Genomic DNA, 26,089 nt, shown 5'->3' with positions numbered 1-26,089 from the left:
GCAATGAGTGCTATAAGGATAATATTCAATTATACATTCTATTTTATTGATGCTTTAGGTAAAATTACATAGACTATGCACATACATGTAGGCATCAGTAAATGATCCAAGATTTCTGTAGTTCAAATACGTAACTCTCCATTACTGAAGAAAACAAATGTGACTGTGGTGCCATCTATCTATGAAATTTGTGCTGCACAGTTAAGATTTTATGCAGCACAGTGGTTTTCTACATGAGAGAACTGGGGGCATCCTACAAAATTATAATAGCCAGCAGTACTATTTAATATTACATTTAGTCTACAGGCCATATACCAAAACTGTAAAAGAACACAGTAAATAGGACTGAAAAATGGCAAGAAAATATTTTAAATTGTATTTTATTTTAGGCCCAAACATGAAAAGGAGAAACAAAACTGAAAATGGTACAATGTGAAGCATGTCCTTTTAGTTCTGTTAAGATTTTCTGCATAAAATTGCCCCTCATTGTATGAGACAGCTAAAGGAAGATGCAATTGCCCTGCTATAAAGCACTGTCCATCAGTAAATTGCCTGAGGATTGGTTGGATGTATTGCATCTAAGATGATGTTACTACATGGACCTGCGCTGCATGAAGAGGTTGTATTGCAGAGTTTTCTCTTTCATGCAGAAATGCGCTTTTAATATCACCGTGCTTTGTGGATACTAGTGATGAGGCCATGTGGGATCTTAACTGGGGGAGATAAAGGCACTTCTGAAAATAAAAATATATGAGTGCAAATGTGCAGAAAAGAGAAGCAAAAGGTGTGGAGAGGAATGAATGAGCAAAAGGAATGGCAAAAAAATATATAGAATTTGACAGACAGACAAATGCACAAGGGAAGAAATGCGTTGCTTTCTTTATCTTCAACCGCTCATGACCATCCGCACAAGTTCTGTAAAAAATAAGTAAATAAATAAATAAAATGAATATTTCATAACACAATCACTTCAAATGTATCAAACAAAGGAGGCAATGGACCCCATCTACAACACGTCTAAAAGTGTACCTTTCATTATAATTCACTTTGAAATCTTGTACAAAAAGTTATTTTATAAGCTTTACACGCCAACTCTTCACTCCTCAGTCATCAGCTGATTATGTACGTGTGTGTATATATATATTATATATAAAACATCAAAGAGTCACATGCAAGTATAAAATAATAAAAGGAAAGAGCTACATGTAATGTTTGGCCCATATGGTGTGTTGTAGATAGGAGTCTCCCCCCAACAACCATTTATACCAACAGAGAAAGAAAGGCAACAGTGGGTGATCACTGCTTACTCCTACTCAGCCAGAGATTAAGGGTTTGCCCATGTCTATAGGATTCAAGAGAATGTTAGAGAAAGTCTTCCAGGTTTTCCTCTACAACAGGTCAGGATTAGAGAACATCTGTAAAGCCCAGCTGTCAATCATCAGGAAAAGGAAAAAGAGCAGCAAAAACAATATAGCAGCTCACTGCCACTGGTTGGTTAGTAAAAGAAGCGACTGCATTGCTTTGAAAGCTTTGGGAGAATGGACATCTGGTATTGTCTCAATTAAACTTACTTAATGTGCCACAGAATTAATTATCCAGAGTGACACATTACACATTTACAAATGAGACAATCACAGTTTACTTACTCTTTAAAAAAAAAAACCCTCTTGTAATTCTGTTAAACCTCACTGCCTTTAACACATGGGTATACATACTTTAGACATAGATGATGTGATTGTTGATGTGCTTCTCCACTAAACTGAAAACCTGGAAGCCTGGTTGTATGTCTGTGTTACTTGGGAATGGGAATTCAGGGTAGACTTTTGACTGTGCTTCTTTCAGGAGACCGATGGCAAATCTGAAGCCAGGAACATCCGGTTGAAGAGTATACATATATGGCCAAAGGTTTGTGGACACCGGACTATCACAACCTATATGCGCTTGTTGAACATCAAATTCTAGATTGGGCTCATTTTCCTGTTATAATAACCTCCGTTCTTCTTTGAAGACTTTCCATTAGATTTGAGTGCGATTGTGTTGATTCACAAGAACATTAGTGAGGTCAGACACATGTCGAACAAGGATGCCTTGGGTGAAGTCTGTGTTTCACATCAAGGTCCTCTGAGCCATTCAAGCTCTTCATATCTTCATATATTTCACTTTGTGCACAATGATTTTGGCCCCTTAATTACAGGGATAATAGTTGTAAAATAAAAGTCATTCTTTACAATTGTGCACTTCCAAATCCAAGTTTGAAGAAGGAACAAATACGGATTGCCCATGTGTGTGAAATCATACACATAGTTATAAGCAAGTAAAGCATCTGCTTGTAAAGGGAGAGGGCAAAGTCAAAATGTCTCATCTAGATTACATTATGAGGCTTGATGGAATGCACCATTTTGGATATTAAATGGGGAAGAAAATTGGCCACCGTCACAAATAAAATAACAGGCAATGTTATTTTATTTTTTGCTGAATAGTTGAACTGAGCTACCATTAGGTAAACAGGTCGCTAGATAACCACTAGCTAAAAAACTTGACAAATGAAAAAAATACTAGCTGTGCCCATTTGTTGTGCAACAGGTGAAAGAAAACTAATTCTCATTTATTAGCTTTGTATAGTTGGATAGTTGTAGCAAATGATGCAATCACTTTCATAACTTTTATATGAATCTCAAATATTTAATAAAATGAGTACAACAAAGAAGGTCTACGAGAAACACTTACTACCAAACAAAATGCAGGAAAAGCAGCTGTACATCCTGTATCACCTGTCTAGGTCTCTAGTATGTATACATATGCTTGAACTGCTTATGGCATTGCGCAGTTTGAATGAACCAGCCAAGCCATTGGGCCAACGCAGTGCTGGGCCAGGCGCATGCAAAGAGCATGCCACAGCCAGGGGCCCAGAGTGAGCTGCTGCTGCTGCACAATAATGAGCATAAAACAACGAGTCAAAACCTCCACACAAACACCAGCTCAAGCCAGGCCCTTCAAATACAGACACACCATGCCTCACAGGAATTCTCAGCAAAAATAGTACTCTACAATATACATCTGTCCGTTTCATATTATTCTGACGGACAGCTGAACCATTTCCAGTTTGGTTACGATATTTAAATTCCATTTCCCTGTGGCTGTAGTGTTAAGGAGATCCTGTGCAGGCATGTGTGCTTGTATAAAGGAATGAGTCTGGATCAAAGTGTCTTGTTGTATACGTGTTGGTGGCAGGAGGAGGACGTACTCCTGAGAAGGCTCTCAGCCAGACATGATGTGACGAACAAAAGCTGTGAGAGACCAGTAAAGGTTATGACATGTATGCCAATAACCAAAAAAGCCATATTGCATGAATCTTTAAGCAGTACTTAAAGATAAGCAGACACACAAGACAAGACAGATCACGATGCAGAACAGAATGCATATCAAATTCATCCTGTGATCAAATAACCAAGTTTTGAGTTTCATTCCATTTTAACTTATCTCTTTACCTTCATAGTTGATGCAGCCATTGGCATCCTCATGTCCAGCCAGGAGTGTTTCTACTTCGTCCTCGGTCATTTTCTCCCCTAAAGTAAAAACAAACATGTCTTTTTTTTTCTTCAAAATTCACGAAACATGAGGTAACATGGCTTACACTAACTTTACTTTCATACAAATGTAGTAATAATTGAATCATTTCTAACATATTTCCCTTTATATTGTATTGTTATATGCATCAATTAAGTACAGCTTCAGAAGGATCATCAGCTTGCATTATTAAATTCACTAAATGTTACAGGTTGTAGTTTTTTATTGTCAGAGCATTAGATGTGGGACATCATTATATAATCTCCCCTACAGAAAAGTCGGCTTACCCAGTGTGGTGAGAACATGGCGGAGCTCAGCACCCATTACTGTGCCGTTGCCTTCCTTATCAAAGACTCGCAGCCCCTCCACAAAGTCCTCAAAGGACCCCTGGTCTTTGTTCTTAGCAATGGCCTGGAGCATAGGCAGGAACTGCTCAAAGTCCAGCATTTTGGTGTTCATCTCTGGAACAGAAAATGTGAATGAAGCGTTTCTGTTACAGCGATTAAAGACTTAACAGCTCTAACAGCATCTGCATTTCTCTATCTGTGTTTATAGGTGGCTTTGTATTCCTACCCTCAGACTTGGGGTTGCCTAAAACCTTGAGCACCTCAGCGTTGACTGGGTTCTGGCCGAGGGCTCGCATCACATCCCCACACTGACTGTAGCAGATCTTCCCATCTCCTGTCCGGTCAAATAGGAGGAAGGCCTCTTTGAATTCTTCAGAGAAAAAGAGAGAGACAGAATGAGGACATGACACGATAAGAATCTTAGACAAATATGGGAATTGGTATGTGTGTGTGTGTGTGTGTGTGTGTGTGAGTAGACAAAGTACGAAAAGAGAGAAAAATTATGACTTGAAGCAAGACATGCAAAAACTATGTATGAACAAATACAAATAAAATAAAGGTGAAGAGGATGAGACAGAAAAGTAGAAGGTGAAGAGGAGAACATATTTTTATTAAAACTCGCATTAAAAGTCACATGCATTTTATTATAGCCAGTTAGTATGAGTATAGTTATCATAACAGAGAATCAGATGGAGACACCAGGTAAACAGTATTGTAACACGACTACAAAGAAACACTGCACCAGCAATCAATATTAAATGTTATTCCAGACTGTTTTCAGCTCTGTCTATTCACATTATCTGATGCAGAACAAGTCACTAATGAAGAATGCATGCATCCATTTTTAACCATATCAAGTATAAAGTAAACTATGTTGTTGATTCACCAGTACAAGTTATGTTCCCCATAACAACTCCATATTGCGCTATAATGTACTATATTACCACATGGGATTAAAAACAGCCTTAACACAACCAAAATGGCTTATATTCACTAAGAACACCCTGTGACACAGAAACAAATTTCTAAGTGGACAACAAATCATTTGCGAGGCTCGACTGTGTTAAAAGACAGAAACAACTGAATTTTTGCTGGTACAATCTTGACACTGAATCACAACAAACAATAAAAGCACATGCCTTAACAATGTTGAGGTACAGCATGCCTATATGAGGATTTGCATCATTATAATGAGCAAATTCTTGAGTTGAACACACCTCTCAAACTACACAATGGGCTGCAATCATCCATGGCATTTAATAACAACGAACAGACAGAGTGTCCAAAAAAAAAAATCCTTTACAACTGTGATACTAAATGAAAAATGTATTTCTCCCATAACTGCCTTGCTACATATTCACATTTACAATTTCAAAAGGAAAGTGGTATCTCCAAAATTGGACAATAATTTATGACCTCTCAGTATTAGACTTACACACCAAGGCAATGGTTCTGTTTGGTTTAACCTCAATCTATAATTTATCATAAAGTATCACCTGCATGCACTGTTGCACCCGATTACTCACTTAATTGTAAATATACTATCAAAACACAAGCTCCTTAATCGTATTTATACACTGGTTTATAATTATACAATGGAAGTTATACTGGATTATGTGCACAAGAGGACATGCATTTTCTTTATATAGCTGTCTTGCATGTTGATGATTAAGAATTATGGTTTTAATGATGAAAAGAACAGCAATGACTTTTCTATACTATTATTTGATGTAAACCATTAAAAAAACCTGATGCAGTAAAAGAAAAAGCTGCATACAAAAACTTTGAGGTTAAAGGAGAAAAAAGTAAGGAGTGACATAATACTAATAATGAACAATCTCAGATAACAATGGTGTGTAAATATACTAGTCTGAGCTTTTCTTTCAGTATTCGGAAGTCGAGTATTTAAGTCCAGTGTAACTGACTGAGGCGGCCCTTCACAAAAAACTCGGCTGCTCTGTGCTGTGCTTCCTGCTTGCTGGAATGTGACCATTCCCTGGAAGCCTGGAAACGTTCTCTCACCATATAAGGAGCTGGAAAGTACGGGAACAAGGGAACGGCAAACAGCGAACGCTGTTATGTCAACCATCTTTAATAAAACAAACCAGACAAGGGATGAAGCTGAATGATCTGCCACCTAAAAAGGCCAACATGTCCCTTTCAGAAACCAGGACTGGAAACTCACATTCCTGTCCTTATCTTATGCCTGTTTTGCTTTTAAAGCAACAACGAATGGAGTATGAATCAAACCAGGAATTGAAACGACAGAGAAAAGTGAAATATGTCATATATAAATCATTTCAGCGCGAGTGTGTAATTTAAAACAGTTGAGCCACATTTTAAGGTGAAGAAACAACAAGCAGTTTCCTGTGAGACACACCCTGACATGATCAAGCCAGAACTACACAGCTAGACTTAGTAAATAAATAAATAAACACTTCCCTGATCTTCACACTTTCATCATCGACTTACTAAATCATGCACACTATATTAAAACACTCGGAGACTCAAGAAACCACATGCAAAACGAAAGACAACAACAACAACAAAAAAAAAACCACACACACGCACAAAAACTCACTCGACCAGGACAAACACACTACAAGTTTGTACTTGCACGATAAAGGCGATGTGCTGAACTTTTCAGAGCACTCACCATGGATTTGCTCCAGGTTAAACTCAATCTGGAGATTTGCACAGACGCAAGAGAGGAGAAGAAGAAAATAAAAACAGCAATAAGGACAGATGGGAAGATTTTGTTCGCTAGGACGGAGTGCAAGAAGCGGGTGATGGAGCTACGCTAAGGAAATGAAAATAAAGCTTTATGTTACAAATAAAGATGCATGCAGCTTTTTACTGACAAACTCACCAAGGATTTGGTCTTCTGAGAAGTCGCACTGTTCAGAGATAAAGCGTTAGGAGCCGGTATAAATAGATAATCCATTAGGGGAGGGAAAAAAAGATCTTTGAAATTGTGTTAGCTAACTAGCACATGAGCTAATACGCGGACATTATTCGACTAACTCGAGCCGTTATAAACAAATAGTCGTTTGAAATTAAAGCCAGATACAAATTCCAACATTTTTACTCTGACATTATATATATTTATATAGTACAATTATATAAAGCAGCCTACGTTTAAAAATACTACGTTAGCTAAGTATAAACAATACCGCTGCCGGCTGGCTAGCTAGCTAGTTAGCTAGCTAATATTAACATGTTCACAGATATAAACATTCTCTGTGGTTTGTCCTGACTAGCTCAAAGATAACATTTAGCATATTTCTTTAAGGCAAACCCTATGAGAAAGCCTACCATATCTGCACAGAGGTACGAGGCGAGCTGCTGCTGCGGGCGGAGTGAAGATAGCTAGTGCTTACGCTGACTTTTAGCTCTCAAACGAGGAAGAGACGCCGAGACGAGTCCCGACAACAGATCTGTATATGCTGTACGGACACCCGTGTATTAGCGAAACCGTAGACGCTGGTCGATGCGGATGACTTAGAGATCTGTAAATGTGCGCACTACGTCATCGTTTTGTACTGGCTTACGTTACGTCAGTGTAGAGCCTTTACTAATGTACTTACTTACATGCTAGTATTCCAGCCTTCATGCTAATGTATGCTGAGGTTAGCTCAACATATACTGTACAAATAATATTAACTGGGAATGATAGTGATTTAAAAATCTTCATTAAGATATAACAACTGTAAGATATATAATATTTTTAATTGAGCTACCAAGTGATGCCAATTCTGAGAAGCCAGTCATGGTGGTTGGTGCTGTTGGGATTCGAATAAACAACCTTTCTGTTGCATAAACACAAAGCCTTAACCACTGATCCACTGCAAACAGCTTTAAGTGCAAGTTAATTCAGAGGTGTTGGTGATTAAATCAGTGCAAGCCTGTTGTCAGTATATTACTGTAAAATTTACAGTAATCTGTTTTTACAGTTTTTACAGTGTACAATTTATACATAAATAAATTAATACATTTTCCTTTAGTTCCCAAAACTTCAACCACACTGAACACCTTTTTGGGTGACTTGGAACATGACTCTGCATCCTAGGCCTAGGCCTGAACACAATAAGACGCTCTCAAAAAAGCATTTCCTAAAGTGTAGAAGTTTTATAACAGAAACAATAAGAGATCAACTTCATTTTAATGCCCATGATTTTGTAATTGATGCAATAGTCAGATTTCCACAATCTTTTGGACATGTAGTATATGAATGCTGTATTATCTTCACACAGGAAATTGTTAAGGGTGAGATTTAAAGATACACTTCCGTCACTTACCAGTGAAAGTGTGTGTGGTATTTCAAGTCTGCCTGTCAATTTTACTGAAATTGAAATTAATTCTCAGATTCATTGAAATTAAATTCTCAGATTACCTAAGATCAAAGGTCGTTCAGGCGTTCTAGTCCTCTTGAGCCAGAGTCCAGCTCAGTTTGGTAATTTGACTCACAAGTTAACTCAAAAAAAGTAATAACAGGGAAATTATCAAAATGTGTTGGACTGTGGACCTCCTGGACCAGACCTTGTGATCTTTTCTAAAATGTAAGAAAATGTACTAATGAATGCAGATGAAACCTCGCCTAAGGATGTATGATGTACAGCAAATTTCTGATGTGTCGATGATGTTTTGCATGATAATGAAGACAGATACATAGGCCTATACATTTTAAGTTAACATGAGACCTGAATAAATAATTCCCATCATGTCTTAAGAACCCACTTCGTACAATTCTATTACATTATTAACATTCAAGACTACAGAAATGAAATCCAAACACACATAAGGAAATAATTGATATATATTAATTTCACTACAAGGTCATTTCATGCTAAAGCTGGTAATGTTTTGGGGGAATATAGCAGCATCCCTTAACAGTGTCCTATTTCCAGATCTTGATATAGCACTACTATTCTCTCTAGATATGGGGGTTGGGTTGACACAGATTTCTGTATGCCTTAGAGAAATGAATTAAGATAGCAAGACAGCAAACAAAAACGGTGCTATAAATTATTTCTAAAAAACTACCAAGTGATTGATGCCAGGCAACACCAATGAAATCCTCAAATGGTCTTGTAGATTTATTTTTTTACTTAACTGCTATCATGAAAACAATTTGTTGGCCTAGTTTAATATGAAGTTTAAATTTACAGTATACTGTTATATAATATAAGCTAAAAACTATTAAAAATATATAAATATAGTCTTGAATATAGATAGAGAAGATTATTACTAACCTCCAGTGTACTGGGATCGAATGGGGAGTCAGAGGGGCGCAGCAGCCGAGGCTTGAGCTCTGGAACCGGCTTCGGGGGTGATGGTGTGGAGGAAGAACAAGGGAAAGGAGGTCCAAGTCTTGGTAACGTTCCACCTGATGGAGACTTCTTTATTGATGGTTCTCTTTTTGGTGCCATTGTAAAATCTTTAATAACTATATATATCTGTACTACTTGCTAGCAGATACTGTGGTTTTATAATGGGATGAGGAAGAGTAAAGAGAATCTGTGTCAGATTCGCTGCATCCTCAGAGAGAGGGAGGGAAAGAGACAGAGAGTAAGAGAGGGAGAGAGAGGAAAAGGGAGAGAGAGAGAAAGAGTGAGTGTGAGAGAGAGAGAGAGAGAGAGAGAGAGTGAGAGAGAGAGAGAGAGAGAGAGAGAGAGAGAGAGAGAGAGAGAGAGAGAGAGAGAGACGAGTTCAGTGATGAGAAGGGCACTGTGTGTGAAAAGTGTAGGAGTGTGTGAGGAGAGAAGAGATAGTGTGTAGGTGTAATGTAAAAAATAAAAAAAAAAGCTTCATGACTCTCGGCTTGTTTTCTTATATTTGTCATGTCGTGTCTGTATGTAGGTGTCTATCTGTAAGAGTGAGTTGGAGAAATCGAGCAGTCCTGAGCCAGAGATATTATTAAATTTTCTATTTTTATACCCCTGCATTTTTTAGAGTAATAGGTGTTCCTCTTTCTGTCCTTACTTTCTAAGCTGATTGGTATAACTATTAACTATAATTGTTAAACTATAGCAGATTGTCAGAAATATATATAGTTTCTGTTGTTGTTGTTGTTGTTGTTATGGTTGTTGTTATGGTTGTTGTTCAGCTGCTCTTTGTTCGGATTCGCTAAAGCAAATCATCCAAACTGCACATTTGTGATTTTGGCACAGGTTTACATCAGAGGCCTTTTCTGAGTCTGTAACAATATTGTATGAATCAATAAAATGTTAACTTTAGTAATAACAACAATTCACATAATATATTTAATAAACTTTACTATTGTACGGTGGGTAGTTTTACTGGTTACCTTCATTTTTTCAAACCTTCACTTTGCTGGTTACCTTCATTAAAACCTGGGTTTGCCTTCATTAAAAAAAATGTTTTCAATTAAAATGGATTTAAATAATTTTACAACTCTGCTGTATTGTCATATAATATTCTATATACTATATAATATATATATACACAGTACAGACCAAAAGTTTGGACACACCACCTTTTCAACAGGACAATGACCCCGAACACACCTCCAGGCTGTGTAAGGGCTATTTGACCATGAAGGAGAGTGATGCGGTGCTGCGCCACATGACCTGGCCTCCACAGTCACCGGACCTGAACCCGATCGAGATGTTTTGGGGTGAGCTGGACCGCAGAGTGAAGGCAAAAGGGCCAACAAGTGCTAAGCATCTCTGGGAACTCCTTCAAGACTGTTGGAAGACCATTTCAGGTGACCAAGAGAATGCCAAGAGTGTGCAAAGCAGTAATCAAAGCAAAAGTTAGCTACTTTGAAGAACCTAGAATATGACATATTTTCAGTTGTTTCACCCTTTTTTGTTATGTACGTATATAATTCCACATGTGTTGATTCATAGTTTTGATGCCTTCAGTGTGAATCTACAATTTTCATAGTCATGAAAATAAAGAAAACTCTTTGAATGAGAAGGTGTGTCCAAACTTTTGGTCTGTACTATATATATATATATATATATATATATATATATATATATATATATATATATATATATATATATATATATATATATGTGTGTGTGTGTGTGTGTGTGTAAGGGGGGCACGGAGTGTGTGAGTGAATGAGAGTGTGTGAGTGCCCTGTGATGGGTTGGCACTTCGTCCAGGGTGTATCCTGCCTTGATGCCCGATGACGCCTGAGATAGGCACAGGCTCCCCGTGACCCGAGGTAGTTCGGATAAAGCGGTAGAAAATGAGTGAGTGAGTGAGTGAGTGTGTGTGTGTGTGTGTGCGCGCGCGTGTGTGTGTGTGTGTGTGTGTGTGTGTGTGTGTGTGTGTGTGTGTGTGTTTGTGAGTGTGTGAGTGTGTGTGTGTGTGTGAGTGTGTGTGTGTGAATTTATATATGATTATATATATATATTACATTATACATATATTACATATTATATATATTATTTCTCACATGCAAAATGTGAGAGAAATCTACTCATCGATATAACATATGTAACACAGGCTGTCCTTAGGATCCTTGACCTAACAAGGAGGTGGGTAATTTCTGCCTATACATACTGTCCACCGGGGGTTGGGGTGGGTGGGGGGTGGTGTTCTTAAGTAGAAAAAGTTGTGAAATTTCATTCATTCATTCATTCATTCATTCATTCATTCATTCATTTTCTACCGCTTATCAGACCTCTGGTCACGGGGAGCCTGTGCGTCTCAGGCGTCTTCGGGCATCAAGGCTGTGAAATTACAGTATATACGAATTGTGATATATTGAATAATTTATCCGAATGTAGAACGAGAGAGAGAGAGAGAGAGAGAGAGAGAGAGAGAGAGAGAGAGAGAGAGAGAGAGAGAGAGAGAGCACATGTTAGTATATGGTAAACAAACAAACAAGCAAATAATTCGCTTATATGTAATGCCTAATTCTGGCCACTGGATGTCAGCATTTCTTAGATTCTGTTTATTGTAGCTATTTCTTGCCTTTCCCTTACTGCATCTCATATATCTCTCTGTATGCTGTTAGTTTGAATTCCTCAAATTAAAAACAAAGAATAGGCTTCTAGATACAAAGAACAGGCTTCTGATAAATGCAAACAAACATACAAACACGTTTTACACAGCTTTTGACCAGTTTTAATGCTCGTCCACTGGAATAATAAACAGTAATAATGAAATAGCTAAACAGTAATAATGAAAATGAAATCGTAAATCTGCTAAGAACTAAAATCTGTGGTTTTAAAAAACTTGATATATATTTCAGTCAAAGAGGGGTCTAAAAAGTTTAATCAAAGGACTATTGTTAATAATACAAGTAATGTATTTATTCATTTATAAAAAGTCTAAAAAGTACTTATAAGAACTTATAAGAATATTATATTTATTTATTTATTTATTTATTTATTTATTTATTTATTTATTTATTTATTTATTTATTTATTTATTCAGACAAAACGGGGTCTAAGAGGATTAAGCATAGGACTATTGTTAATAACACGAGTAATAATAATCCTTAGTCTATAATCTGATGTGCACGTGACATAACAGATATGTATTGAACTCTATGGAACAGGTATTTATCCTACAGTGACAATAAACATTAGTCCAATGTTTGCGCAAAGACTCTGATAACTGATGTTAACTATTACTGTCTCTCTACCGATAATTGAAGATCTCAGTCTCCGCCCCCGGTCCAATCCATCGCGTGCTCAATGGGCCTTGAAATCGCCGTTTATGTGCCTCGCGCGACAGAACAATAGTGACACGCTCGCGCCCCCCGCCGTGACTCCAACGGCCCTGCGCGCGCTCTCAGTTTTTCTCATTTGGACTGTAAATGAAGGCAAACCTGCGTCCCAAAAATATACATCATATCACTAGCTCGAGTGCCAAAACAGTTGCGTTACGTTTAATATCTGTTATTTTATCTGGTGTATTAATTTGATATAATGCATTCAGAGAAAAAAGTCCTTTAAAGGTTATTGGATCTGCTTAGAAGCTACTTTTTTACATAACATAACATAACATAACATAACATAACATAACATAACATAACATAACATAACATAACATAACATAACATAACATTTTGGAGTGCTAAAGGAAGCCCTCTTTCCCCCTAAGAGTGTTAAGTGTTAATATAGGCTTTGATTGTCTCTAAATTGAGGGACCTGTAAGAGCTCTGTAGGTCATGAAAACTTTGAAAGTGCCTACAAAACCCTTGATGTGAAAGTTAAAAAACATATCAGGAAGACATCCTAAAGTTTATTTGAGATGATTTGTATTCACAGACCAATTCAAAACAGAATGGTGTGACTTTTTAATCCACACAAAAATATCAATTAGTGTTTGGTACATTTAATCAGGTCGCATGATGGTCACTATTATAGCTAGTATTTCAATTATGACTAAAAATTAAATCATGTCGATGGTAAAAGATTATTAATATCCTGTGATTATTTAGAGTTGAGTTACACAGTTAATGTTCGAACTTGTGCTAACATGCTGTTACTCTTCCTGTTTAGACTTTTGTCCTTGATATATTCATGTCTATTGCATGTTTAATCTGTTAACTAATCAGTCAACCTTCTCCCTCTGAAAGGGTTGGTGTAATGCTACAGTATGGTCATAGACATGGTTATAACTAGACATAACATTAAAACAGAGCAAATAACAATCCTGCTGAACTCAGACTGGATTACAGGTGAGTGCACTTTAAGCATTATTAAACATAATGTATATAGACAGACTAATTGTTGCATTTCTAGGCTATATTTCCTGAGGGAATGTTGGGGGTTATAGTGGTTAGGGGGTGGGTGGTATGTTCAGGGTTTAGGGGTTTAATTCGCTGAGGCAGAGCCTAATCGACCTCACGTGCACACTCTAAAAAGTGTCCTGTAATCCAAAGAGGAGTCTGCAGAGCAGACACCGATTAAAAAGATTAATTTCTAGGCCTCACGTTCCCTAAATCTCTTAGTCAACTCCACCTCAACTCCCTCTTTTCACACACACACACACACACACACACACACACACACACACACACACACACACACACACACACACACACACACACACACACACACACACACACACACACAAACACACACACACACACACACACACACACACACACACACACACACACACACACACACACACACACACACACACACACACACACACACACACACACACACACAAAGCCTTGGGTTGATCTAATATTTTTGAAGAATGAACACCATTTGTAATATTCACTAACACGGGTTAACCGCTGATTTATGTAAATAAAGAAGAGCGTCTCTACAGCTGACAAATATCCAAAAGGTGTGCACCTGCCTTTAAATCAGAAGAGGCCTTGGAACGGTCTCCACGGGCACAGATTTTCCAATTGAAAAAGTAAACTTCTTTCCACATTCTCCTCTTTATTTTTTGTTAAGGCCAATGGTGAAAATAAATTTAATTATGCCGAATTAGTGGAAGGCTTCAATTGTTCCTCTGAGCTTCTCCCAGAATACATAATAGAATTATAGCAACTGCCTCGACAAATGCCTTACAAAATCCCTCCACCATGCCAAATCATCAAACCAACTGATTTATTTTTAATGGTATTACACCCCTCACTCTGCAGTGTCATGGTAATAACTGGAGCTCCTGCAGCTGCCTCTATATCACATTAGCCAAGCTTAATATTGACTGTGCAAGGCTCACAAAACAATACGCCGGAGGACAGGCAGCTTAAAGACAGCCAACGAATCCATAAGCTTTTCAGAAGGCTGGAAGGGAGTTAACTAAGGCTCTGAAGTTGCTTTTGCCCTGAAGGAGTGGCACAATCAATAGGATGCTTAGCACCAGTTCGCCCTTGTGGACCTTCACCTTCCACACCGAGGTCCTTCTCAGCAGCACTAGGCTGACAAGAGACCATGAAACCTGATGCAACTTGATTCCTTTTATTTAGTCTGTCTTTCTTTCATGTGGCCAACAAACAATCACTTTTCGTCTCACTTAAGCCCAAGCCTTTCCAGCTGCTTTTTCTGTTTCAGCATCAAACATCCATATGCACGTGGGAATCATGTTGTGATAGTGTGGGGCTTTAAGAGCTAAACTTTTATATAGGGCTTTAGCAAAAAATATGTTAACATAGTCAACATGGTAACATGGTCTACTTGCTTGACACTTTATCAAAAATGGATCTAGGTTATTTTGATCTACTTGGAATCTTTTCTGTATATGAGGTTCTTCATTTAACCCCATGTGGTATTAAAGGAAGACTTAAGAGTATGTTTATATACAGGCTTTTGGTTGACATATTTGAGGAATCCTGATGATCTCTTCAGGTTGGGTCACTGGTTTGAACCAAAAAAAAAAAAACACTTTTATTTTAAATAATAACCACAATTCCAGGACCTCACATTAAACAGCACTGAACTCAATGCTGTTCTCTTTTTAATCCAATGAAATAAAATGAGACTACAGTTATTGTGTAGTGTAGTTGCTAGTCGTTTGTCTATGTGTGTGCATGCTGTGTTCTTCTCACGTTTGTAGAAACCCACAGTGGGAATCAGACTGTGCCACTTGTGGGTAGTGTGCACCTGATCACAACCGATTCATGGCCTCCTGCCAAATGCACAAAACTGTTTAAATTTGATGAAATAAATCCTCGTAAATCGGCTCGCCCCAGTGATTAATTGCAAAATGTCAGTCTTATTGTCGTTGTGCTTAGGATACTTATGAATCTCTCTCTGATGATTAGGTTTGTAGCTGTGGGTTGCACCAGGAACGGACAAAATTTGCGCATTGTGTTTGCTTATACAGATTACGGCTCTTGATTAGTGGATGGGTGCAATCCATTCAGGCTCTTTCCCTCCCACCCCAGTAAAGCCCCTTGGGGTATGCCCACATCCCAAAGGACAGCCGGCTTGGCAGATGGAATCCCCTCCTCCCTCTCTCTCTCTCTCTCTCTCTCTCTCTCTCTCTCTCTCTCTCTCTCTCTCTCTCTCTCTCAGGTCATCACAAACAGGGCTGAGATTCAGGGACAGGAATGGATGAACACTGATGTGATGAAGACTTTAGCCTGCAATACAGTGCTTACTGGTTTACATAAATTTTATGGAAGACATACACTTCACCAAAACAGGATTATTATAGATTTTTTTTAGATAGTTCTTATTCTTAAAGATTCCTAAACCCTTTTTTTTATAACAGAAATCCTCAAGCCTTAAATAGATTGTCCAGATTTTAAATTAAATACTCCAGTGTCTTAGGATATCAATTTTGCGTATACATACATGTTTAATTTTAATTTTAATACATGCTCTTAAATTTAAAAGTAAACGTTTGAAATCCACATCCAAACTCAAAAGAGACATGCAAACTTTTCTCTGTACACTGCATTAAAGAAAAGCTAATAACGTTGCTTTCCCCAAGCATACACCTCACACAGCTTTCCAAAAGCTCTGTCTGGTCATAAACGTATCCACAAATCTGTCTTCCATCCTCAATTCCTCAAGCCATGTTAATGTCAGTGCAGTGAAGCAGAATGTCTAGAGAGGGGTTGCAGGTGGCATAGTGTCTAAATGGGTAATTTTACGCTTGCAATTATGTGCAAGGCTTGTGATATAATATGGGATTGATTTACGCAAACTGGCAGACTGGCCCCCGTGGCCTCCCCTGCGACTACGTTTGTTCGAGTGGCCGCTTCGTTTCGCATTCACTGGCCATGATGGTTGCTAATCAAGACAGGAAATAATTCATAGTAGTCAAGCTGGTGTTGATAGATATTCAGGGCAAAAGTGCATGCTGTTTCTGCACTGCATCTCTGCTCTTCTGTAGGACTGAGGGAACTCGGGACTCAGTTGTCCTGTATGTCTGTCCCACAGGATCCCATGTGTACTGCTCATGCATTCAGCTCCACTGCGCAAAAAAGAAAATTAAAAATAGGGCTGTCATTTTGGGACTTTAAAACATATTTGATAAAATGCTGAAACAATAACTAACACCCACCTATACACACACACACACACACACACACACACACACACACACACACACACACACACACACACACACACACACACACTTGTCTTTCAGTTTTTGTAAGAACCTGAAATGTTGTAAAATGAAATGAAATGTTTTCTTTTATATTTATTTATTTAGTAAGTACAAGCAACTTTATATGGCTATTTGATGAAATGTTGTAGAATAAAATTAAATGTTTTTCTTATCTATCTATCTATCTATCTATCTATCTATCTATCTATCTATCTATCTATCTATCTATCTATCTATCTATCTATCTATCTATCTATCTATTTGGTTATTTGGTTATTTATTTATTTATTAAGTACAAGCTGTACTTAAGCCTTTTGAGGAGAAAAACGTTTTCCTTGACATTTATCCAGGCATTTGATGAGCCTCTACACACACACACACACACACACACACACACACACACACACACACACACACACACACACACACACACACACACACACACACACACACACACACACACACACACACCAGAACTGAACGCTTATTTCAGACCTTTAAGTTCCTCATTTGCATCAAAAGTTGTACCCAACAGTTCGGTGCCCATCACCCCGATACACCCTCCTTTTATTATTACTACAAGGGGCTCAGCTTTCAGGAGGGCTAGAGGGAGCATGTGTGCATGGCTTTAATTCCTATTGTATTCGTGCAGTCTCAGTGTAAGCGAGTGTGTCTGTGTCTGTGTTTTGGATTGAGGGAGTGAGGGAGAGAAAGAGGGAGAGAAAAAGCCAGGAACAAGGACCCATCTGTCAGAGAAGCGAACATGTCCCCCCTTTCCTCTCCAAACCGCTCCCCTGGGACACAAGCAAGGGATAACTCACTTGTGGCAAGAGTTGTGGTTTTTGGTTTCTTTGCACACAGGAAAGGAATCTCAACAATAAGAAATGACAACACAGAAATATTAATAAAACTCAACAGGCTTAACTGAGAGATGTACACAAACTCTGTACTGTGTAGTAAAAGATGAGATCTAGACAACTAAATGGTGTTATTGGGACTGACGTGTTGACAGGGGGTGGATTCACTTGCCTAGAGATTGGCTTTTAATGTCCTGTCGGCCTTCTGCTAAATCTTCACTGTTTTTTTTAGTTTCACACAGTGATGTACCATATGGACGAACAAGTTATAATTAATGAGCAAATTATATAATGAAAAGAAGACATCAGTCTAGAAACACAAGTGTATTGGATGTTAGGTTTTTTTAAAAATTCTGATTGTTAATTGGAAATTTCTCAAAAAGTCCCCTCTTTTGTTTAAAGTCTGGGTTTGGGTTCATTCAAAATGATGATGATTATTATTATTATTATTATTATTATTATTATTATTATTATTATTATTATTATTATTATTATTATTATTATTATTTTCTTTTTTTGCATTTGAGTCAAAGATGTAAAAGGTTTACTTGGAAATCTACTAAAAGTATTTGAAGAATTAAAGCAATTTGTCACAATGTCTTACTGATAAACAGACAACAACATAATGTTTCAGTAATAAGAGATTTCAAGATAAATTCTTTCATGCTGTATAACAATGACAGTGCAATTTTGTACATATTTGCTCTGCTTTATTTTATTTATTGTTTGATTTTTAAAATCATTTTATTATGGTAAGTTTAGTATGCTGAATTTCTGTTAAACCCATTAAAGTATATTTTATTCATGCAATAAAAATAATACAATATATGTATAAATGTTATGATTTTTATTTTCATGTTGTAATTATGTTGTTTTTATTAATAAACAATGTCAAACAGTATATTTTAAATGTGATTAACAGAAATTTCATTCAGCTAAAAAAATCAATCAATAAATAGAATTCTTTCTTTCTTTCTTTCTTTCTTTCTTTCTTTCTTTCTTTCTTTCTTTCTTTCTTTCTTTCTTTCTTTCTTTCTTTCTTTCTTTCTTTCTTTCTTTCTTTCTTTTTATACTGAGTTTTTTCACAGTTTGCCTCTCTGTTAATCCCAAATTAAATATATAATATATAATTTATGCTTGACTATATGTCTGATTATTAAAAATAAAAGCAACAAACTGTATGAATACAACACACATAATATATTCTTTGTAATATAATTATACTTCTTTATTAATATTGAATTATTTTTTGCTGTTATGGAAACCCATTCATCTTTTTATTCTTTTTCTTTATTTTATTTGGTTTTTGGATTGTTGTTTAATTCTTATTTTTTACAAAACAAAATATGTCAGAAATTGTTAGCTTAGCAAGTTGTTGACTTACTACACATTACAAGTGAGAATTGACAATTTAAGATACTGTGTAAATAATAATAATAATCGTAATAATAATAATAATAATAATAATAATAACAACAACAATAATAAAATAATAATAATAATAATAATAATAATAATAATAATAATAATAATAATAATAATAATTATTATTATTATTATTATTATTATTATTATTATTATTATTATTATTATTATTATTATTATTATTATTATACAACAATCTGGCAGGCATCATTTGTCCAACAAGCCTAGTATTGATGTCAAACATGACATGAGACCTGATGCAGATACTCAGAGTCATGAGAGTTTCAGAAGCTGTTTCACTTTGCTCTGGCCTGAACTCTGAACTCTATCAACAGGAGGGATGCAGCCGCAGTCTAACGTCTTATGTTCAATGATTGTCTGACTTCATGGAGACTTGAGGAACCATTCTGAAAAGTATTGAAAGGTCATGTGAAAAAGCATTCCCTTGAGGTCAGAATGTTCACTTCTGCGACACAGGTGTGACACAGGACCTTGTATACACTCCGGGGATGTGAGGTTACAGAGAAGCAGGGTCACTTAGGGAGCCTCAGGGATGCGTAACACACTTACACAAAGTACATACTCACAATGTTGACACACGTGACCTCTCGTTCATATGGGACAAAACACATTTATATGAGCACAGCACACTCATTCACACACACACACACACACACACACACACACACACACACACACACACACACACACACACACACACACACACACACACACACACACACAACACACACACACACACACAAACACACACACAAAGCCTTGATCTAATATTTTTGAAGAATGAACATCATTTGTAATATTCACTAAACCGAGTTAACTGATGATTTATGTAAATAAAGAAAACCAGACAAAAACTGCAATACTCTACATTGGTGCTTTTTTCAAAGTGAGCAATGTTTTGTTTATAAAACATATTTATGTAGATATGAGTTGGTGTCATAGAATTGAGAGTTTAGGTGTTCAAAAAAACTAAAAAAAAAAAAAAGATTCAGAAAAAAGACACATGACATGCGAGTGTATTAAACTAATGTCTTATGATAGTTATGGCGGTTTTACTCAAACATTATCTACGTGCATGTTACTGGACTTTTCCTGTTCCCCGAGGACACATTTTCTGCATTTGTTTAGACATGTGTAGATGTGTATTCTCTTGTTTATATTCTTTGTCCTCACTGCAGGGTTCTTGTAACCCAGAGTGCAGAATCGAACATGTTATCCGGAGCGCGCACACGGTGTGAATCAGGGGAGGAGACGTGAGCGCGCACTGAGTACATACCCCTCCTCTCCCCTCCTCCCTCACATAAACGACCATCTGCTCGTTTATAGACAAGAGTTTGGCTTAAAAGTTCGATTTTACTTCAATTAATTATAGTTTTAGAATATGAATGTAAGTTATTTAATTAAATACAGGCCATTAAACAGATTTAATCAACACGTTTAATTACACCAACAGTCAAATACGAGAGTGCATAAAGCCAACATGGGACCAGAGACAAGGAAGTGATTTTTTTTTTTTTTTTACATTTTTTATATTAATTTATCATTTAAAAACTTTGACATTTTTTACGCTATGTCTTAATAACAAAATACGATTGCTGCAATGACGCATGTCAACGCACGCATGCAATCTCACGCAGACGCACGCGCGCACGCACGCACATAGACCTAATTTACACAGTAAGATACAAACAATAAATATAAACATATTAAAAAAGATAAATCACACGTGTCACTGTTATTTATACGTTTAATCGTTTAAACATGGCTTATCGACAAACTGCAGTAATGAAGTATGAGTTCAATAACTTTTGCACACATTATGTGAACACTGAATAATAAGCAATATTTATGTCTTATTATGTTCTACCACCAAATGCGTATAATTTCGCTGTTGTCCCATGCGCAGTAGCCTAAATGCTGCCTGTAACCTATTTTTCGGCAAACAGACTGAAGAGAGAAAGACGGGGATTAGCTAATTCATTAGGTTTAATCCATTAGTGCGTGTGGTGCTGATTGGGACGCTGCACTAGAGCTTTAATTGCCGGGATATTGATTTTGGACAACTTTAGTGATAACAGTGCGTTGTTTGTTGTTTTAATTAAACCTGACATATATTAGTTTAATTATGTTATTATTATTATTAGATTTTTTTTTCACATCAGCAGAAAACACCTTTAATGACAGCAAATAAAGTGTAACTCAATAGGAGGGGGATTGGGGTAAAGCAGATGAGAGAAGCGTGTGTCCGACTCGCGCGCACAATGGGATCAGTCCGAGGTCACGTGCAGTTACAGAAATCCGGGAAATCACATATGGTGCATTTGTGTGTCTCGGCATTTTTTGCAACCTTCTTTGTGCACGCACAATTATAATAAAACAGCCCTAATAAATTAGGCTGAGGTAATCCAGGCCGAATTTGCCTTGAATTTTAACTATAGGCTATCCAATATCTAGTTTAAATAGGCTAGAACAGTTGTCATTCATTCCAGGTTACTAAAAAGCACTCAATTTCAGCATGTGCATAATTTACAAACGTTTATCAGTGTGCTGCAAGTCAAAGTCAAATAAAAACAAAGTTAGTGTTTGAAATTGAACGTTGAGTTTGGTGAACTGTGCCTCTAATGAGCGGAAGGAAAGAATGAATGAACGCACTCACGCACACACACACACACACACACACACACACACACACACACACACACACACACACACACACACACACACACACACACGCACGCACGCACACACGCACGCACACGCGCACACGCGCACACGAACACGCGCACGCACACACACACGCGCGCACACACACCTGCTCACACCGCGCCAAGCTGTCACAGTCGTTTACGCACAGCCGGAAGAAAACACACCGAGTTTCTGAAAAACGAATCTGCTGAAAATCCAGGGTTAAAAAGTGCTGAATACAAGCAGATGTAAGCATTGCTTTCCGTAAAGAGCAAAGTGCAACAACAACAACAACAAAAACAACAACAATAACAACAACAGCAACAACAGTACGGTTCGTGTGTGTTTAAAAAGAAACACATTCTTGCTGTTGTCCAAGGGCTTTAACGCTTGTGGGCAGAATAAATAGTCGCATGTTCTGGTCGTATCTTGTAAATGATGTCTCATAATTCCATAAACACTCCATAGAGCTCGATAGAGGGAGCACAAATAGCTCACAAACACAAATAGTTCACTGGTTTAAAAGGTGTGCAGATCATTCTTATTTTTAGATTAAGAAATGTAATCTTAGATTATTATTATTATTATTATTATTATTATTAATATTATTATTATTATTATTATTATTATTATATTATCCCTAATGATAATAACACATAATACATGCACTTCTTTCCCTATTTTTTGCATTTAATTAAGAAAAAAAACCTTTGAAACTTTTTCATTGTAACTTAAGTAACCTAGTGAACCAGTATCCAATGATAGAGATTTAAGCACGTAATACATGCACGCTTTGGATAAAGGCGTAAATGTAAATGTAAATAATAATAAGAATAAACTTGATAAACAGTACAATCTTTTATAACGAATTTCTGTAGCGAGCTTCCTGATTTCTCTCTCTCTCTCTCTCTCTCTCTCTCTCTCTCTCTCTCTCTCTCTCTCTCTCTCTCTCTCTCTCTCACACACACACACACACACACACACACGCACGCACGCGCGCACACACAAAGCCTCGTGAATGAGTGACACTCATAAAACTTGTAGCCACGAGCCCGCCACGCGCATAAGATGGGGTGTGGTTATAGGCGTGGCTTAGAGGATTCACTAGAAAGGTCAAAGCGGAATCCTGACTCAGACAGAGAGACACTCAGAGGCGCGTGGAGAGCTGAAGGAAAACAGCTGATCAGTTGGAAGTCCGTGACTCCAAGGTTTAATAAAGGCTGACGTGCTTGTTTCCGGAATATTGTCACGAGCATTTGGAGGAAGCTGTGTCATTGGCTAAACAGGTAAGATATTACACTGATATTTATCAACATGTAAAATGCACTCACCTGATATTTATCAACATGTAAAATTTGATTCATTTTGCAGTAGATTGTCCTATGACATGTTTAGCAGACATCACCTGAAATAGTGTATGTTTTATTTCCGCTGCTTCAGAGTTTGTGCAGAAAATGTAAAACTTTGATATGCTAAAATCAGTCATGCACAAGGATTTCTTTGTACTTCCATTAACTTTTTATTCAACAGTCTTAAGCGAATCCAATTCATCTGTCTGAGTTATATCAGTCTGCGTGTCTGCTGACTTTGCTTTAGAGGATGCACAAATTAAATCCCAGCGCTTTATCCGTTTAAATCCGTTCGTGTCCTAGATGGAGAGCATCTCGAAAAATAAGACACGGCACCCTGTTAAAACAGTTGAGATATTTTCTTATTTAGATGCTCCTGTTTCAGATCAGCGTAGATTTAAGGAATTCACAATGTATATAACCAGTTATGTTCAGTTGCAACTTCCAACTAGTTATATTTTGCACAGCAGATACCTTTTGCTAAGCAGATACATAAACACTTTTTTTTTCAAAAAATAAAACTTTAAAATGCAGTGAAAGATCAGTTCATTATTGCTTTGTGAACCCAAAGAATCAAGCATATTAAAACAAAACGAAACTATGAGCTGTCCACTCCTTAGTGCTGAAACCTGACACCATTTTCACTTCATAAATGAATCAGTGTTAACTCCGTGCTAATATAGACTAAGCTAATATTTTATTCAATAATCAAAAGTAATTTTATTTATTTATTTATTTCAAGTGCTGTTTAAATATTATCTGTTGCATTAAAATCTACATGTTTTTGTGTCCTCAGATCACAATGATGACCAAACCATATAGGAAACCTGGGGATATGACTGAGCTGGTCAGCTCTTTGGGGTGGATTGAGGAAGATCTGAGCTCTCAAGACGGGGAGCAAGCGACAGACATGGGAGACCACTACAGCCTGAACAGAAGGAATAGCCACATCCCCATGGATCTCGGCAGTGAGGACCTGGAGGGGGAAGAGGAGGATGATGACGAAGAGTGTGGACTGGATGTGGAAAAGGCATCAAAACGTCGGGGACCCAAGAAGAAGAAGATGACTAAAGCTAGGATTGAGCGTTTCCGTGCCCGTCGAGTTAAAGCAAATGCCAGAGAGAGGACACGCATGCACGGACTCAATGATGCCCTGGACAATCTACGGCGTGTCATGCCATGCTACTCCAAAACACAGAAACTGTCCAAAATTGAAACACTGCGACTAGCACGCAACTATATCTGGGCTTTATCCGAGGTCCTTGAGAGTGGCCAATCACCAGAAAGTAATGGTTTTATGGAGATGCTCTGTAAAGGTCTCTCACAGCCCACCAGCAACCTGGTGGCTGGCTGCCTCCAGCTGGGTTCTTCACCCATGCTCCTGAGCAAAATGGATGAGAAGAGCGGACCCTTGGATGCAGTGAGTGCTCAGCAGGCACACGCTTTGAGTTTCCCATCACCTGGTCTTCCTAGCCCTCCCTATGGCTCCTTGGAGGCCTCCCACCTTCTTCATCTGAAAGGGTATAAAGGAGCAACCTATGAGAATCACTCACCCAATGAGTGTAACAACGGTACACCACCTTACGACGGCCCTCTCACGCCACCCCTCAGCATTAGCGGCAACTTCGCCCTTAAGCAAGAGCCCGACTCTGAGAGGAATTACACTCCACATCCCACACACGCAACCCACTACCTGTCTTCTAACCACTACCCAGCACCCTCTATGGCTGGATTGCCTCAGGGCCATGCACTGTTCCCTGGATCCCGTTATGAGCTACCTTTAGACATCACTTTTGAGTCATTCGCTGCACCACACATAGTGAGCTCACAGATGGGCACTATTTACAATGAATGAACAGCTATGGCTAAAACAGAACTCAGAAAAGTATCCAGAATTCAAAGAATTCAAAACACATACATGACACTTTGAGGGAAACTGCAGCCTGCATTGCAGACATACAGATTTTGATTAATTTATTCTTTCATTTCTGATTTCTTATTTGGCTTGTGAGGTCTTCTGGATTTTCTTCTTTCAAGCCCTTGACTGATCTTAACCCCTCCTCTTAGATAGCGAGGTCCCTTATGCATAAGCTCTAAAGGCTATACACACCTGTCCTCCCTACACCTATATTTTTCTAAAGCTTCTTTAGACTTTCCTTCTGCTCAAAAGCCAATTTCAATAAAGACCCTTCTAAAAGCAATACATTTTGCCACAGACATACTTGTGCGATTATTTATATTGCCATATTTAATATTTATTTTGACTGTGATTTTATAGAAACAGTCCGCACTGGTTCATCATTTTACCATTCCTCATAAACTATTTAATTTATTTATTGGATTTTTTTTCCATGTATGTATTTTGTGCCATTTCCACTGTATTTGTCACTTCAAAAAATGTTTTGTACATATCTATTTCGCACTTAAAATAAATATTCTTATATTATATATACAAATCATTTGGTCATCCATTCCATTCTTGTCAGTATTTTCACTCTAGAAAAAACAGTACAAAACTAAAAACTATTACAATAAAGAGTGAGGCTGGATATTGCAGTTTTCTTTCAATAGATTTTATTGTTTGACAAAAAATGCAAACATTCAAACGGAATTACATGTTTTTTTACAGCACAATAAATACAATTCATTCTGGAGAGCATGTTAGTGTACAGACAGTAAAAAATATTTACATGGAACACATTGTAAATGAAATCAATTCAGTAGCTTAAAAAAGGTAACAATGGGCAAATTCATTATTAAGCAAAATTTCAGCAGTGTAAAGTGTCAAAAAAGGCATAAGGTGAAAGTGTGTGTGTGTGTG

At 37.4% G+C, this 26,089-nt stretch overlaps 2 protein-coding genes across 5 annotated transcripts; one reads left to right on the top strand and one right to left on the bottom strand.

The window, feature by feature from the left end:
- Positions 1 to 364: 364 nt before the first annotated feature.
- zgc:153867 (uncharacterized protein LOC337226 homolog) lies at positions 365 to 9,358 on the bottom strand. Of its 4 annotated transcripts, none has more exons than XM_047807244.1 (7): positions 9,167 to 9,358; positions 6,571 to 6,598; positions 4,141 to 4,284; positions 3,855 to 4,028; positions 3,489 to 3,566; positions 3,245 to 3,287; positions 365 to 915 (listed from the first exon to the last, which is right to left on the bottom strand). In XM_047807244.1, the coding sequence occupies exons 1-6, from the start codon at positions 9,341 to 9,343 to the stop codon at positions 3,259 to 3,261; spliced, it is 630 nt and encodes a 209-aa protein (XP_047663200.1). In that variant the 5' UTR covers positions 9,344 to 9,358; the 3' UTR covers positions 365 to 915; positions 3,245 to 3,258. The 4 variants fall into 4 exon arrangements, with proteins under 4 accessions (XP_047663200.1, XP_047663201.1, XP_027026326.1 ...); XM_047807245.1 differs by lacking the exons at positions 6,571 to 6,598; positions 9,167 to 9,358 and adding exons at positions 6,784 to 6,811; positions 7,230 to 7,394; XM_027170525.2 differs by lacking the exon at positions 3,245 to 3,287.
- Positions 9,359 to 23,057: 13,699 nt separating this feature from the next.
- neurod4 (neuronal differentiation 4) lies at positions 23,058 to 25,626 on the top strand. Its single transcript, XM_027170670.2, has 2 exons — positions 23,058 to 23,205; positions 24,065 to 25,626. Exon 2 carries the CDS (start codon positions 24,071 to 24,073, stop codon positions 25,121 to 25,123), a length of 1,053 nt encoding a protein of 350 aa, XP_027026471.1. The 5' UTR covers positions 23,058 to 23,205; positions 24,065 to 24,070; the 3' UTR covers positions 25,124 to 25,626.
- Positions 25,627 to 26,089: the final 463 nt, after the last annotated feature.

The sequence above is a fragment of the Tachysurus fulvidraco genome, chromosome 23 (assembly GCF_022655615.1).
Source record: "Tachysurus fulvidraco isolate hzauxx_2018 chromosome 23, HZAU_PFXX_2.0, whole genome shotgun sequence".
Taxonomy (NCBI): Eukaryota; Metazoa; Chordata; class Actinopteri; order Siluriformes; family Bagridae; genus Tachysurus; species Tachysurus fulvidraco.
The sequence above is the reverse complement of the archived record's forward strand: the minus strand, read 5'-3'. Positions and strand labels throughout refer to the sequence as shown.

Bases quoted from the DNA above. Each gene is read 5' to 3' on its own strand.
- neurod4 (XM_027170670.2), top strand. From the start codon at position 24,071: ATGATGACCAAACCATATAGGAAACCTGGGGATATGACTGAGCTGGTC.
- zgc:153867 (XM_047807244.1), bottom strand. From the start codon at position 9,343: ATGGCACCAAAAAGAGAACCATCAATAAAGAAGTCTCCATCAGGTGGA. The intron at 6,599-9,166 runs GTTAGTAATAAT...GCAAATCTCCAG, and splicing joins TCGATCCCAGTACACTGGAG to ATTGAGTTTAACCTGGAGCA. The intron at 4,285-6,570 runs GTGAGTGCTCTG...TTTTCTCTGAAG, and splicing joins TAACCTGGAGCAAATCCATG to AATTCAAAGAGGCCTTCCTC.